Source organism: Salvia hispanica, chromosome 4 (genome assembly GCF_023119035.1).
Source record: "Salvia hispanica cultivar TCC Black 2014 chromosome 4, UniMelb_Shisp_WGS_1.0, whole genome shotgun sequence".
NCBI classification, from domain to species: domain Eukaryota; kingdom Viridiplantae; phylum Streptophyta; class Magnoliopsida; order Lamiales; family Lamiaceae; genus Salvia; species Salvia hispanica.
In genome coordinates, this window is record NC_062968.1 from 51,429,349 (window position 1) to 51,444,914 (window position 15,566).

Here is a 15,566-nt window from a genome sequence, read left to right on the forward strand (position 1 = left end):
AGATATTTATATAGAAGAAGAAAATTAAAAAATTAATTAAAAAAAAAGGAAAATCGGCTCCGCCATCGGCTCGAGCCTCCGCAATGAAGGCCTATCGCGGGTCGATGCGGTGCCGATAGGGGCATCGATTTGGCTGATTTATCAGCGGAATGGCGGAGGCGAAGGGGAAGGGAGATGGGCTCCCTTCCCACAATAGTGACCCATGGGAGACGATGGGGGTCCCGATCTATCAGCTCTGGGGATTGCCCCCGGTGCTAATACTTATAGCCCACTTGATATTAGTGAAAAGAAACATATGTAAATAAATTGTGGAGCTATGAAATATCCGTTACAAGTTAAAAGTATGGAAAACATGAATATGAATCTTTGATATTGATAAAATTTGACATATGGTGTTTCTTATTTCAAAATTCAAATCATGATTGGCCTACTAATTAAGTAAATGTTTATTATCTAAAGGATCGCACTTGACAGTTAAAAATCAAATCCCGGACTGGTCAAATAAAGGAATTTTTAAAAATTTTGACACATAAGTAAGACAAGAATTTTTAATTTGGGAAACATAATCAAATGTAGTAAGATCTACTGAATATTTCACATCCAACTAACATTAGGCATACATTCTTAGGAAAAAAACCTAATAGAATAAGGTCATATAATTTTAATTTTGGTAAAAAGATCAACTTTATCCAATTATTGTGGCATTTATTTAAAAATCTAAGCAATTACTATTAGTATTCATTTTGAATAAAATGTTCTGTAATAAAATTTGGTGGTGGGAGTATCATTGTTTTGATTAAAAATACATTCCTTAATGTCTATATGACAATCGTGTGTGGTGTGAAATTTCAAATAAAAATGTTGGAACGTATATTTTCAATTGCTAGAAAGATATCTTGAACATTGGAAATTTTTATGGGATAATTTATTTTTTAAAAAACAATTGATATTAAATGATTATCCAAATAATCCTATTAATTTTTATTACAAACAAATTAATAATTTTAGCGTAATAAATAGGATCACTTTTCATTAAAATTCCTAAATTTATTATCAATCGTAATAAAAGTTAAAAAAAAAAAAAAGAGTTAAGAGAGATGCAGGAAAGCAGTGGTACATCTTCCCACATATGATCAGAGCTTAAATTTCTCGATTCTCAGGCAAAGTTTTGGAATTGCTGCGTTTCTCCCTCTGCTTTTTCCTCATCTTTGACTCATATCTCTCTCTCTCTCTACGCCAACATTTATTTCTCATTTCCTTTTATAGTTTTATTCTCTTCACACGTCATCTTCACCGGCTTAATTCCGGCGGTGGACGGAGTTTTCCGTATCGCCGACTTACTCAATCGGACTCCGTCGGGAGGAGGTAAGACTTATTTTGACTTCGGAGAAACTGAGGAGCGTTGTTTTTGGGGGAAAAGTTATCCAGATCTGCAGGAGAGAGAAGGCGAGGGTTTTATTGTTGGATCGTTGAAGGCTTTGCTTTACTTAATTCGGAGGGGGAGGTAGGGAAGTTGGTTGGCGGTGTGGATGGTAGTGCGCGGAGGAGGAAGAGGTGGCGGAGTGGTGGCATGATAATGAGTGGAGTGGGATGGTGGTGGCGGTGGTGCTGGTGTGGAGGTGAGTGCTTCACATGGAATGGCAGATCTTGTTAGCTATAGTAATGCCGACCGTGACATCGAGCAGGTATACTTGCTCTTTCATTTGTCTATCTACCTCTGTATTTATCGTGCTTTTGTTCAGGAGGTGTGATTCTTAGGGTAATTCGTGTTTTGCTTCATATTTTGGCGATCAAAGTTGATTTGTTTTGTTAATCCGTTTTAGGAGAATTCTGTTTGTTTGCCAGTTAATTGATAATTTACGTGCATAATTACATATATGTAAATGCGTGTGTGTGTGTATTTCATTTGCCAATTGAGTTTGTTCTATTCTTTTGCACATCCCGTCTTTAGCATTTGTTGATAATTTAAAACACGTGGCTCCAAAGTTGGAATTGTGATATTTCTGTATGCGAATGTGCAGTTCTGAGCAGGGCTTTTCTTCATACACGGATAGGCTTAATTCGGAGCACTTAATCTTGTTTTTATTTGCAGTGGATGTCATATTCCAGTAGAGATTTCGAGTCTTATCTATATTCTTGCGTTTGAGGTGTCACTTCTTGTACTTTTTTTTGTTCTTTCTGAATGTTTGGTCATTCTCACATTATAAAAATCTGACAAACCATTTAACATGTGGGTAACTGAGTATAACTTGAGTATTTGCTTTTCATACCCTCTCTCGTTTCCTGTCACTCTCTCCTCCCCAATTTTTGATCTGTTGGAGAAAAATGTGATTAATGTCTGGATTTAAACCTGGAAGTGCTAAACGTAATGGTTGGGGAGTAAGGGAAACCTTTGGTAGGATGGTCACAGTATTTCCTCCTCAGTACATCACCCTCCATTTCTTAACATCTATGCTTCTCAATTCACACTGAATTTGGCTGGTTAATTGTTGATTTAGAGTGTTCTGAAACTTGCATAGTCAAGCTCTATAATGTGTTTGTTTAAATGCCGATATATGTTTTGACAATTCATTTTCACTTTGTGTAGGCGTTGGTGGCTCTAAAGAAGGGAGCTCAACTACTTAAATATGGCCGTAAGGGAAAGCCGAAATGCTATCCGTTTAGACTATCCAGCGTAAGACTAACATGCCTTATAAAGCCTTATCCTACTTTTTACTACCTTATATGATCTTGCAAGATTTGCTTTGCCATTATCATTCTGCAGTTGCAAATCTTTTTTTTTTCTTTTTATGGAGTTGAGTTTCTTTGTGAATTGATTATTATATCTAGGCATCATTAATGCTATAAAAGAGGACAAGTGGTGCTTGATTCTTACTTTGCTTACCGTTGCTTGTGCTTTAATATTGCATTCAGTGCAAAGAAGTTGCATTGTTCTAAGCTTACATTTGTCTTGCCTTTCAACTTTCTTTTTATGAGTTTGCAATTCTGATATTCAGGACTGATATATGTTTAGGTACGTAATCCATAGTACTCCCTCCGTCCCTCTGCAGCAGAGGCGTTTCTTTTCGGCAAGGGATTTAAGAAAAGTTGTGTTATGTGAATTAAGTAAATGAATCTTAAAGTAGGAAAGGAAAAAGGTAGAGAGATGAAGAGAGAATAAAGTAAGAGAGAAGAAAAGTTGTTACTTTTTGCCAAAAAAGGAAACGACTCCGCTACAGTCGGACAACCCAAAAAGGAATACGACTCAGCTACAGAGGGAGTATTTGGTATCACATATAGATGTAGTTAATTACAAGTACATATTTTAAAGATCTGCATTTCACGCTCATGTTTGCAGTTTTTGCTTTGAATTGTTGTTCGAGGTTTGCTGCTATCTCATTCCTTTCTGGGATATTGCATATAGTTGATCTGTTAGCCATTCTTTGTAGTAAACTCTCAAGCTTCATTTGGCAAAAAGCAATTTTCTGGAACATTACAAAAATACATTGAGTAAACTGGTTATAATTCGGAATAATAGCATAATTTGTTGATATGTCTACACCTTTGTATCTAGCTTTACATACAAGCCTACACTTCTGAAGAATCAGGACTGCCTGTTGCCCCATGCTTTGAATGGAGTGTGGATCTATCTTGTTCATCTGTTAGCTCATGTTGATTGCATATCTTAATATCAAGTACCACTTGTAAAAGTGTCTTAGCATCATATACTTCTGTCATGAGGCAATTCAAACACATGTTAAAATTCAAGAGATTATTGAGATGCATTAGTGGAGGGCCAGGAAACTTGCCTTCACTCAAAACGCCTGATTCCTTTCCTACAAGTAGATTTAGATAAATGATCATGATTTTAAGTTGCCAAACTATTTATGTTTCAACTACAAGATACTATATGATAAAAACTCTGATCAAAATGAGCACTCCTGAATGATCTATTTATCCAAGAATGATTAATCACTGGTACAATGAGATAGTAATTACTATCAGATTATGAATAGTAAGTAAAGGGAATCATAAATTTAAAACAAACTGATAATAAAACAAAATTGATCTAAGCTGAGATTATACAATAATTGCAGCAATTAATTAAAACCACTTTTAAGTATGACCATCTAAAAATTAATATCAGAAATATATCAAGCGAGTTAAAACTTGTTTCCCTCAAAGAACTGTGATTTGAAATTTAAGATTGCTTATATCGTTGGTGGTTGATAAAACTCCTAATGGACTTCAGGGTGGCCTGTACTGTAATTTGAAATCTCAAGGATGGAGTCCTCACATTACTATCACCCTCTCTCATAGACAATTTGTGAAATTTCATTGAAGTTGAAATATTGTAGTCGTTCTGTTAAAGCCCACCAGAATTCATCATATTTCAAAGATTAGTTGTAAAGTGGAGAGACGGGATGTTATATTTAACTGTTATATTGGTTACCAAAATAGTTCAAGATTTTTCAACATTACTCCCTTTTACAAAGTCTATTATTCTTGTGCTATTTACTTCCATTTTAATGGTTGTTAACTTTTTTGCAGGACGAAACAACATTAATTTGGATTTCTAGTAGTGGTGATAGGAGTTTGAAGTTAGCTTCAGTTTCAAGGATTATCCCGGGACAAAGAACTGTAATATTTTAAGGAATTTGTTTCACTCCATTAATCTGCTTTATCTTGCTTGTATTCATTTTGGTTCCTTTATTACTGATTGTGTTTTCCCCATATGTTGGATATTTTATCTAGATTTTGATTTTAGAGATTGCCTTGAACTTGTTCTCCAGGCTGTTTTTCAAAGATATCTACGCCCTGAAAAGGAGTACTTATCCTTTTCTCTCATATATAACAACGGGAAAAGATCTCTCGACCTGGTTAGTGATGAGCTAAAATTCCTTGATTCTTTTTAAGTGGGCTGTTTGCTCATTTTATTGCATATTACTCCACTAGATCTGCAAGGATAAAGTTGAGGCAGAAAATTGGATAGCTGGACTCAAGGCATTGATAACATCAGGACAAGCTGGGCGCTCAAAAATTGATGGCTGGGGTGATGGAGGCCTCTACTTTGATGTGAGTTTTACAACCTTGTATGATCACTTTGTCGTCCTCCACTGCTGTTATTTGCTTAGTTTTAGCACCAGCTTTCTTGCTTCGTCCAGTTATTGGTTTCAGTATTGATTTATATTATCTATCTCGCCATTTGAAACAGTTAACAAATGATTTGTACATCTGTGACAAACTTTTCTTGAAAAACACCTTTTTTAACTAGAATTTTCTTGAACCTAGTTTCAAGTTGGTATTTGGTAATTATCTGGGAACTTAGTCTTGGATTCACAAGTACTATAAGAAAGATTGCCGTGAAGATATATGATAATTGTCAAAGCCACTCTTGGTGGAGTATGAGTCAAAAAGGAATTGATTGCAAGAACTGCAGAAGTAACCTTTCCTTGATGAAGTGCTTGACTGATGACTTTTGGTGACTAGCTTTCATTTGTTAGTTTCTGATGGGTAGCTGATTTAATTTTGTGGCTGATGACTCTTAGGTTCTCTACTACACTGCATTTTCCAAGTAACAACTTATCATTTCGAGATAGATTCATCCTCTTTCCAACTTGATATATTGCTCATATTCAAATTCATCGATATACCATCTATCTTCAACTTAATATAGTTGCTAATATTCAAATTCATCCAAGTGAAATGTGATTAGTTATATGGTGCCATTTCTGAACCTGTTTCAAACTTTCAATCATATTCATTGACTAAATGTTTCCAGGAAAATAGAGATTTGACGTCAAATAGTCCAAGTAACAGTTCTGTAAGTGCTACACGGGAAGTTAGCTCACCTGAGGCTTCCGTTAGTTCAAACATAATTGCTTCTCCTAAGAGCTATCGACCTGATAATTTTGTCTATTCAGAAAGGTCACATGTAGCTTTGGATCAAACAAATATGCAAGTGAAAGGATCTGGATCAGATGCTTTTCGGGTTAGTGTATCTAGTGCCCCAAGCACATCAAGTCATGGTTCTGCACCAGATGATTGTGATGCACTAGGGGATGTGTATATTTGGGGTGAAGTTATATGTGATAATGTTATCAAGGTTGGGCCGGAGAAGAATGCTAGTTCAATTAGTACCAGAGCTGACGTTCTTCTACCCAGGCCATTGGAATCAAATGTAGTTCTGGATGTGCATTATATAGCATGTGGGGTACGACATGCTGCTCTGGTCACTAGGCAGGGTGAAGTCTTCAGCTGGGGTGAAGAATCTGGTGGGCGGCTTGGTCATGGAGTCAGGAAAGATGTCACTGAACCTTGTCTAGTGGAATCATTAACGTTTTGCAGCGTTGATTTTGTCGCATGTGGTGAGTTTCACACTTGTGCAGTTACAATGGCTGGTGAACTTTACACGTGGGGTGATGGTACACATTATGCTGGGCTATTGGGTCACGGCACTGATGTCAGCCATTGGATACCAAAGAGAATTGCTGGCCCTCTTGAGGGACTTCAAATTGCAACTGTGACATGTGGTCCATGGCATACTGCATTGATATCATCAACTGGACAGCTTTTCACTTTTGGAGATGGAACTTTTGGTGTCTTGGGCCATGGCAATAGAGAAAATGTTTCATACCCAAGAGAGGTTGAATCTCTAGCAGGTTTGAGGACGATTGCTGTTGCATGTGGAGTGTGGCATACTGCTGCCGTGGTTGAAGTGATTGTAACCCAGTCCAGTGCAAGTTTTTCATCTGGAAAATTGTTCACTTGGGGAGATGGTGACAAAAACCGCCTTGGACATGGTGATAAAGAACCAAGACTGAAACCTACCTGTGTGCCTGCACTTATTGATTACAATTTTCACAAAATCGCCTGTGGGCACAGTTTAACTGTTGGCCTGACTACATCCGGGCGTGTTTTCACAATGGGAAGTACTGTGTATGGTCAACTTGGAAATCCTCAGTCCGATGGAAAGGTACCTTGTTTGGTGGAAGACAAGCTTGCAGCTGAATCTGTTGAGGAAATCTCTTGCGGTGCATATCATGTGGCTGTGTTGACATCCAAAAACGAGGTTTACACTTGGGGCAAAGGAGCTAATGGGAGGTTGGGCCTTGGTGATATAGAAGACAGGAAAGCACCCACTCTAGTTGAAGCTTTAAAGGATAGACATGTTAAATTTATTGCTTGTGGCTCAAATTATACAGCTGCCATATGTCTTCATAAATGGGTCTCTAGTGCTGAACAGTCCCAGTGCTCCGCTTGTAGACAAGCTTTTGGCTTCACAAGAAAGAGACATAATTGCTACAACTGTGGATTAGTTCATTGCCATTCTTGCAGTTCCAGAAAAGCACTACGGGCTGCATTATCACCCAATCCCAGTAAACCATATCGTGTGTGTGATTCATGTTTTGTGAAGCTATCTAAGGTGGCAGAAGCTGGAGCTAACAACCGGAGAAATTCTGGACCACGGCTTTCAGGAGAAAACAAGGATAGACTGGACAAGGCTGACCTTAGATTGGTCAAGTCAGCCATGCCATCTAACTTCGATTTGATCAAACAATTGGATACAAAAGCAGCTAAACAAGGAAGAAAAGCTGATACATTCTCTTTAGGTCGCTCCTCTCAAGTATCTTTATCGCAGCTGCGAGATGCTGTTATGTCTACTGCTGTTGATGTACGTCGAACTGTTCCTAAGCCAATTCTCACAACCTCGAGTGTTAGTTCAAGGTCTGTATCACCTTTTTCGAGGAAGCCTAGCCCCCCAAGGTCTGCAACACCAGTTCCCACTACATCAGGTTTATCTTTCTCCAAGAGCATTACTGATAGTCTAAAGAAGACAAATGAGCTTCTGAATCAGGAAGTGCATAAGTTACGGGGGCAGGTATATCACTAAATTCAGTCTGTCCCCTTTTTTTGTTCTAAGGTATTGGGTGAGTTACTGGGTTCCTAATTTTTGTTATCATAAACTTGTTCAGGTAGAAATCCTTAAAAACCGGTGTGAATTGCAAGAACTGGAGCTCCAGCAATCAGCTAAAAAAGCTCAGGAAGCAATGGCATTAGCTGCAGACGAATCTGCTAAATGTAAAGCTGCAAAAGAAGTTATCAAATCACTTGCAGCACAGGTTATGTTTGGCTCCTACGTTTATGCTTACGTTACATATATTTGTCAATTTCTTTATCCAAGTTATTGTTACTCCTTATGTAAGGAGTCAAAATACAATATGTTCTCTTAATAAATTGACTTTGCAACCTACGAGAATTTTTTTCACATGGTGGGTCATTACGTATCTGATTCGTGTTCGTCACATGGTGGATCATTACATATCTGATTACTTTCTTATGTTAGCCTTTTGTAACATGGTGGGTCATTAGATACCTGATTTGTCACATGATGAGTCAAGTTCTGTTTTGTTTTTCTGTCTGATGTTTCTAAAGAAATTTTTATTAACTGCCAATTCATTTGTTGTTGATTTGAGCAATTTTGTATGTCCAGCTTAAAGATATGGCAGAAAGGTTGCCGCCTGGGGCTTATGACCCTGAAAGTCTCAAACTAGTTTACTTGCCAAATGGTTCGGAATCAAATGGTGTACACTATTCGGGTGCAAACGGAGAAAGGAACTCAAGATCAGATGATATCAACAGCTTATACTCTGCTTCTCACCCTGACACAGACCAAGGTGTGCAAAATGGAGTGCAAGGTCCATCTCAATTGCTCCGAGATCCTACTGGAAGCATTGGAAGTGTCTTAGATGCTCAAAGACTTGAACATGGCTCCTCAAATGGAACAAATGATCGTCTGGTTGCTCGACTTCCTAATGGTGGGGGAGCTCTTCATTCCTACAGGAGCAGCGTGTCTGAAAGTCTCAATGGGCAAGAATCAACAACTAACAGTGAAGCTGGCTCAAAATCTAGAAACTTAGCAGTCCCAGGCAATGCCAGCCAAATCGAAGCTGAATGGATTGAACAGTACGAACCGGGTGTGTATATAACACTGGTAGCCCTTCGAGATGGAACAAGAGATCTCAAGCGTGTACGCTTCAGGTATTTGCTACCCTCTCATCTTGTTATAATCGATGTTCCCTTCTTTGGGAGATCTCATATGGTTTTGTTGACAGCCGGAGAAGATTCGGGGAACACCAAGCAGAGATGTGGTGGTCGGAGAACCGAGAAAAAGTTTACGAGAAATACAATGTGAGAGGATCAGACAAGTCATCGGTCAGTGGGCAGGTGGCCAGAAGATCGGAGGGAGGACTTTCACCTTCTTCGCAGATATAGGTAAAAACAGAGGTTAAGGGAGAAGATGAGCATGATGTGAAAGACATCCTGAGTTTTGGCCCTTTGCTTTTATTTATTCTTTGTTATTATTATTTTGTTTTATTTAAATATTTTGGTCGATTTGATCTGCAGGGAAGGCCATACATCTGCTTTTATGCTCATATTGTGTATATATTAAGCTCTCAAGTTATTATAATTATATTCATGTCAGGATTCTCGTTTCTTTATTAGTTTTATAATTGAATTTTGCGTGATATTCGTCTGTATATGACTTGATACTATACAACGAAATACAAACACATCGTGTACTCCTATTTTGAAACTATATAAACAATAAACTAACACAAAGATCTGGCGGCCGTCTCCTCGGAACAGAGTTACTGACTCATCGGAAGAAGCGCGCAAATCGTATGGTTCGAGTTCATTACGATATGGTCGAACCAGTAATAAAAGAATAATGCGCATCTACAACCGGTTGGAGAATGGTTGCAAGAGTTTTATTTGATGACGATTCTCAAGCCGTCAGTTAACTTTTTTCTACGTAGTTGATACTTTCATCTACCCCATACCATTATTGAAATTTCAAACCAATCCCCAAATATTTTGCAATTTTTTTCTGTATTTTTTCATTTTAATTTAATCTTATAATTATCGTGTTTTACGTCAATATAATATTGAGGGCGTAAATTTAAGAGTAGTTTAGCCATCAATATTACCTGAGTAGTTTCAGAAAATTAATAGTATGAAATTCTTAATTGACCTTCGCATAAACAATTTAACTGGGAAAACTTGGAGATTTCAAACAACGAAAGTTGACTTAAAATAAGACAAAAGACAACTAATTTGAAAGTGGTTCAAGGGATTTGGTAATAATGTTTGAATTTATAGAGATGAGGTGGAAAGAACATGTTTTCATTTTATTTTAGGGCTATTCTAACATTGACGACAACAGAACCATATTAGGATGGCAGCTTAGTTAAAGTAGGTGAACTTGTGATCGAAATGTCACTAATATAAGTCCCATTTTAGACTATTGATATTGAACTCATAGTACAAGATCGTTGTTTAATTGTAATTTCTCTCTTTGGTCCATATTATTTAATCAAACTCGCAAGTTTTAAAAAAGATTAGTTTACATATATGCTCACTCCGTCCCACAATAAAAAGTCATATTTTGTCATTTCAGCCATTCCACAATAAGAATCACATTTCACTTTTACCATAAATAAATGGTAAGTAGGTTACACATTCCACTAACTATTCTACTAATTTTTCTAGCTCATTATTATTTATATTTTTTAAAACTCGTGCTCACACCAAATGTGACTCCTATTATGGGACGGAGGGAGTATATCCTATCTATTAATTACTTTATTGAATACGATTTGAATTTTCAGTAATTGAAGCAATACATTTTCTTAGCTGCTTCAAATTGCTTGTGTTCTCTACGTCTCTACTTTGGTCAATTCTCTGTCCAAGTATTTCGAAAGAAGTATTAATAGTACTTTAATTATTAATGTTGGTTATATTGAATATCATTTAAAATTAAATGTGTAGTTCCATATTCATTCCCCTATTTAATTTTTCAAATAGTTATAAAGTCTCACAGTGTAAAACAATAATTGATTCGCGGCATGCAACTGCTCGTCATCCTCAATTATCACTCTTTTGTTTTAAATTGGTTGACAAAAACTTTAAAATATTGATTTTATAATCATATACTTACTAGTATAATTTACTCAAATATTTTCATGAGATATTCGGTTCCAGAATATAATAACTTTTTGCCTTTTCGAAAAGTCAACTTTTCTTAAAACAAGCTCTTAACTTTCATATTTAATTAATAAATAGGTGGAAAAAGAAAAATTTGTCATTTTACCACAAGAAATATGGTAGAAGAATTTTTTGATTGCCCTACAAGCAATGAATGCTAATAATACTATAAAATGTGCCGGAAATAGAAAGATTAAAGAAAAGTTGTATATGACAAAATGAGTAGCTAAACATCCATTTAATTAGAGTTTGATTATTGTTATTATTATACATACATATTTACATTACATCGTCATGCAATTATGTAGCTATGTATATAATCAAAACATGCTACAATGAATCCAAATCTACATAAATAAACTTTCTTCTCTAATAAAGGAAAAATAAATATTACTACATCCGTCCCCCAAAATTTGCTACACTTTGACCCGACACGGGTTTTAAGAAATGTAATGGAAAGTGAGTTGAAAAAGTTGGTGGGATGTGGGTCCTACTTTTAAAGTATTAGTTTTATAATAAATGTGAGTAGGAATGAGTTAGTGGAATATGGGGTCCACTACCAAAAATGGTAAAAGTGAAGTGTATCAAATTTTCAGGGACGGACCAAAATAGTAAACTGTATCAAATTTTCAGGGACAGAGGTAGTATCATCTTTAGTGCCATAAATGAAGTTGGCCCGAAAAATCGATCAAAACCCTAAAAAAATACTAGTATTCATCTCTAGTCCCAAAATCGTCATCTATCATCAAGAAGATATATGTACCTCCAAGACTTTGAGATGATTGATGATAATGAAGAATTTCAACGAAGGCCGCCTTCGCCATCCAAGCCAATGCTATTATGCCTTCGGGAGGGGGCGGACGGCGGTATAGGTACGCCTTTCGGAAGAAACCCGAAGAAAGTAGTCATCTGCGGTGGAGAACGCTGTTGGGGCCTCACTTTGAGAAAGTGTGTATGCCTAACTCCATTTGCATCATCAACACAAAATAAGATGCAAAACACTAGTATAATTATTGGGTGCTGCATTTTCCTCATCATAACAAGAAAAATCTCAAGATTTTGGAGAGAAGGTTGAAAAGGGTGGTTGAAATATAAGTATGTGTTGTGTTAGTTGGGGAAGAGAAGGTTTTTGTAGTTGATGTTTGAATTAGATATATATATTAGTAGTAGTATCATTTATAAACAAGAGGAAAAGTTTTATGTCTATGAGGCTTTGACTAAATCCTTCCCATGATTTTGCACTAATTCTATTAGATTTAATGAATCCTCTTTTTATTCATATGGAGCTATAAGAGGTGAATACACTATTTATAAGAATTTTACCACCTTATATTTATTTTGGGATTTTATTGTTTGTATAGTTATAAGATGTGACAATTCTCATTTTGATCACTAACGTGCGGCCCATGAATTGAAATGTAAACGCTCGTACCCCATAAAGATACTATATCTTGAATTGTCGATACATCTATATATTTAGAGATATTTTAATTGGATGAAATTGAGAAATATGGTAACATGATAGTACACGAGAAAAAGTGAGTGTTGCATGGTTAGGTGGCGACATAGGTCCCATTAAGCTAAGTACTAGTACAAATTTAGTAGTTCTGACAGTATAACATAATGAGTACAAGTAATTAATAATTATAGATATATTTTTTTGAAAAAAAGGAGAGAATATTTTTATAATTATAATTGTTTGGATACACAGCTTGGTAATATGTCTAGACCACTAAATTTTTATCCCCGTCAAACTGATTACCAGCCAGGGGCAAATTTGTCACATATGCCCCTTCCTATAATTACACTTCAAGTCCCTTTCTTCTTTCGCAATCACAAAATCTATATCTACTTCAATATTGCATAATGATGGACGACCTTTTCATCATGGGGAAATAATTTACTAAAATTGTCGGCTAGTTATTTTTAATGTAATTTTCTAGATATTATAAGGTAGAGTATGTCAAAATATGGAGTAGTATATTAGTGAACTGTCACATGTAATAATGACAACACTATGACATGAGATTAGTTGAAAATTTACAAGCCTTTCTTAGGATGTAGGTTTATTTTTTTAAAACCCCACGAATTTATTGATATTTCACAAAATAAACACAATTAGCATCACTAAAATAGGACTTGTTCAATCAAGAAAATATTATAAGTGATAAATGTGTATATCAAATAAAGGATAGGTGTGTTCGTGAGAGATGTGACATAAAAGATAAAACAATCGACCCACTCAATTAAAGTTTTTTTGTCACAATGAACATACTATCATGAAAAGAAATCGACGCAAATAATTTCTCCAATAGGGTATTTTTGGAAAATTTACTAAATTAAGCATATGAGATTAAGATAATTCTGGACCAAAATTCATAAAATAGGGTCAAAAGAAAATTGAAAAAGTAACACAAAAAAACAAGGTGGAAATGAAAGGTACATCAGATCCATGCGTGAAATATATGTCTCAGGTAAAAAATTTTACAAATCATGTACCATGAGAATACTTGTAGTCACGGTATATTAAAGTCAATCATAACTGGGATATAGATCTCAAATAAAAAATATTACAAATCATGTATCACGAATATTAAGATCAATCATAACTGGGATATAGATCTCAAATAAAAAATATTACAAATCATGTATCACGAGAATACTTGCAGTACAACAATATGTCAAGATCATTCTCAAAGTAACTCTCAATCCAAAAAAGGAAAAGAAACCAAAATATCTAAAAATATAAAATTGCAAATAGCAAAAATAAAAATAAAAATAAAAATGGACTGTACTATAGGATTGGAGAGGTTTATCATGAAAATTAGAATTTTACGAATACTTCATAAATTCAATTGGAAAATACACCTTAAACAATAGTATAAAGTTCAATTAATTTATCAATCATATCATGCAAAATTCTAAAAGTATCCCCTCAATTTCTGCACATGCACATTTCAAATCAAATAACATAAAGATTTACAATTACGGATATATATTGGGCCTGTTCAAATTTTGGGGTGGTCATTATTTTCATTAATCAGTTCAGCTACCAAATAATGCCACTGGGTAGATCTGACTAATAGACTTGTAATTTTAGTAAACATATATGGATTAAATTAAATTAGTAAGGCCCAAGAGATAAAAGCTAAAAATAAAAATTTAAATTAGAATTGATTTTTAAGTTTTTGGTTGAATGAAAATGAGAAGATTAAGAAACAAAGATTAATACTAATTAACAATACTGCCACACCCAAACACTAATCAACTGAAATCAACACTAGTCGTTCAAACCCAAATACCAATTGGCCAAAATCAACACCAATCAGCCAAATCAAACCTAATCAATAAAGATTGTGATTTCTAAAATTTATTTCAAAGTATATTTTTGGATGATTTAGAACATTTATTGGGACTTTTACACAATATTCTACATTAAACATGCATTATAAATTTCAAAATTTTATAAAAGAAAAAACTTTAAAAAATAACTTTATTCAGGACTTTCGCCCCTTCTCACTTCCAAATGCTCATTCTGTTTGACTCTTATTGGTAATAGATTTATGTGATTTTATATCCTTTTTTTATTCAAAAAGATCAACATAAAAAATTATTTTCCTTCCGATCAGAAAATGATAAGAACAACGAATCACTTAATAATCTTCCATGAGACATTTATAAATATGAATAGCTTATTAATATTTTAAATGGAAGTGTGATCTTATCGAACTTATAATTTATATTGAATGAGAAATACTACATTCTACCTAAGTAATCAAATTAAAAATACTTAGGTTAGGTCGGTGCGACATTATTGAAAAATTGGAATATTTAATATACTCCCGTTACCCCATTTAGACTACAATCTACATCGAATATTTTAAAAAAGCTAATGACTTCTATTATTATAAATAAGCCAACTCAAAAAAGGTAAAAGAAGTAGAAACAAAAATAAAAAGAAGAGCCGTGTTCGTTTTTACTTGTTTTTTTAATTTTTCTTCATCACGATAATGTATTCGTCTTGATTAATTTGAGAGTCACACACGCATCAAACACACATCTATATATTCAAACTTTCAAGTTTTGACTCGTGTTATTTGCTACCTGCCTACTTTTGTTAGGTCAAACTATAACAACAATAATGACAAAACTATAGTGGTCCGTCTCATTTTGCTGATCTAAACAAACTGAAAAATGGATGAAATGATAAAATCATGTATTTATATAAATCAGTGGCAGACCTAGACGGAAAATTGGTGCGGAATGACCGCTGCTAATAAAAATTGTCTTTCGATGTCACAAAACACGTTTTAAAAGAAAATACCAAAAGCAATATTCCCTCCTCCATCTGTGAATAAAAGTCCTATTTTTCTATTTCTATTTTTCTATTTCGATCCATCCGCAAATAGAAATCCTAGTTCATTTTTACTATAAATGGTATTAGGGTTTCAAATTCCAATAACCTATTCAAATCACATTAAATTCAAAACTAATACACACAGATGAGCTCCATATGCCACTAACTCATATTAAATCTT

At 34.9% G+C, this 15,566-nt stretch overlaps 1 protein-coding gene across 2 annotated transcripts; it reads left to right on the top strand.

The window, feature by feature from the left end:
- The first annotated feature begins 1,177 nt into the window (after nt 1-1,177).
- Nucleotides 1,178-9,465, top strand: LOC125221563 (PH, RCC1 and FYVE domains-containing protein 1-like). 2 transcript variants are annotated; one of them, XM_048123699.1, is made up of 9 exons: nt 1,178-1,685; nt 2,588-2,674; nt 4,531-4,620; nt 4,773-4,859; nt 4,936-5,055; nt 5,762-7,861; nt 7,956-8,102; nt 8,474-9,021; nt 9,096-9,465. In XM_048123699.1, exons 1-9 carry the CDS (start codon nt 1,638-1,640, stop codon nt 9,253-9,255), a joined length of 3,387 nt encoding a protein of 1,128 aa, XP_047979656.1. In that variant the 5' UTR covers nt 1,178-1,637; the 3' UTR covers nt 9,256-9,465. The 2 variants fall into 2 exon arrangements, with proteins under 2 accessions (XP_047979656.1, XP_047979657.1); XM_048123700.1 differs by lacking the exons at nt 1,178-1,685; nt 2,588-2,674; nt 4,531-4,620; nt 4,773-4,859 and having other exon boundaries at nt 4,966-5,055; nt 5,762-5,803; nt 5,904-7,861.
- Nucleotides 9,466-15,566: the final 6,101 nt, after the last annotated feature.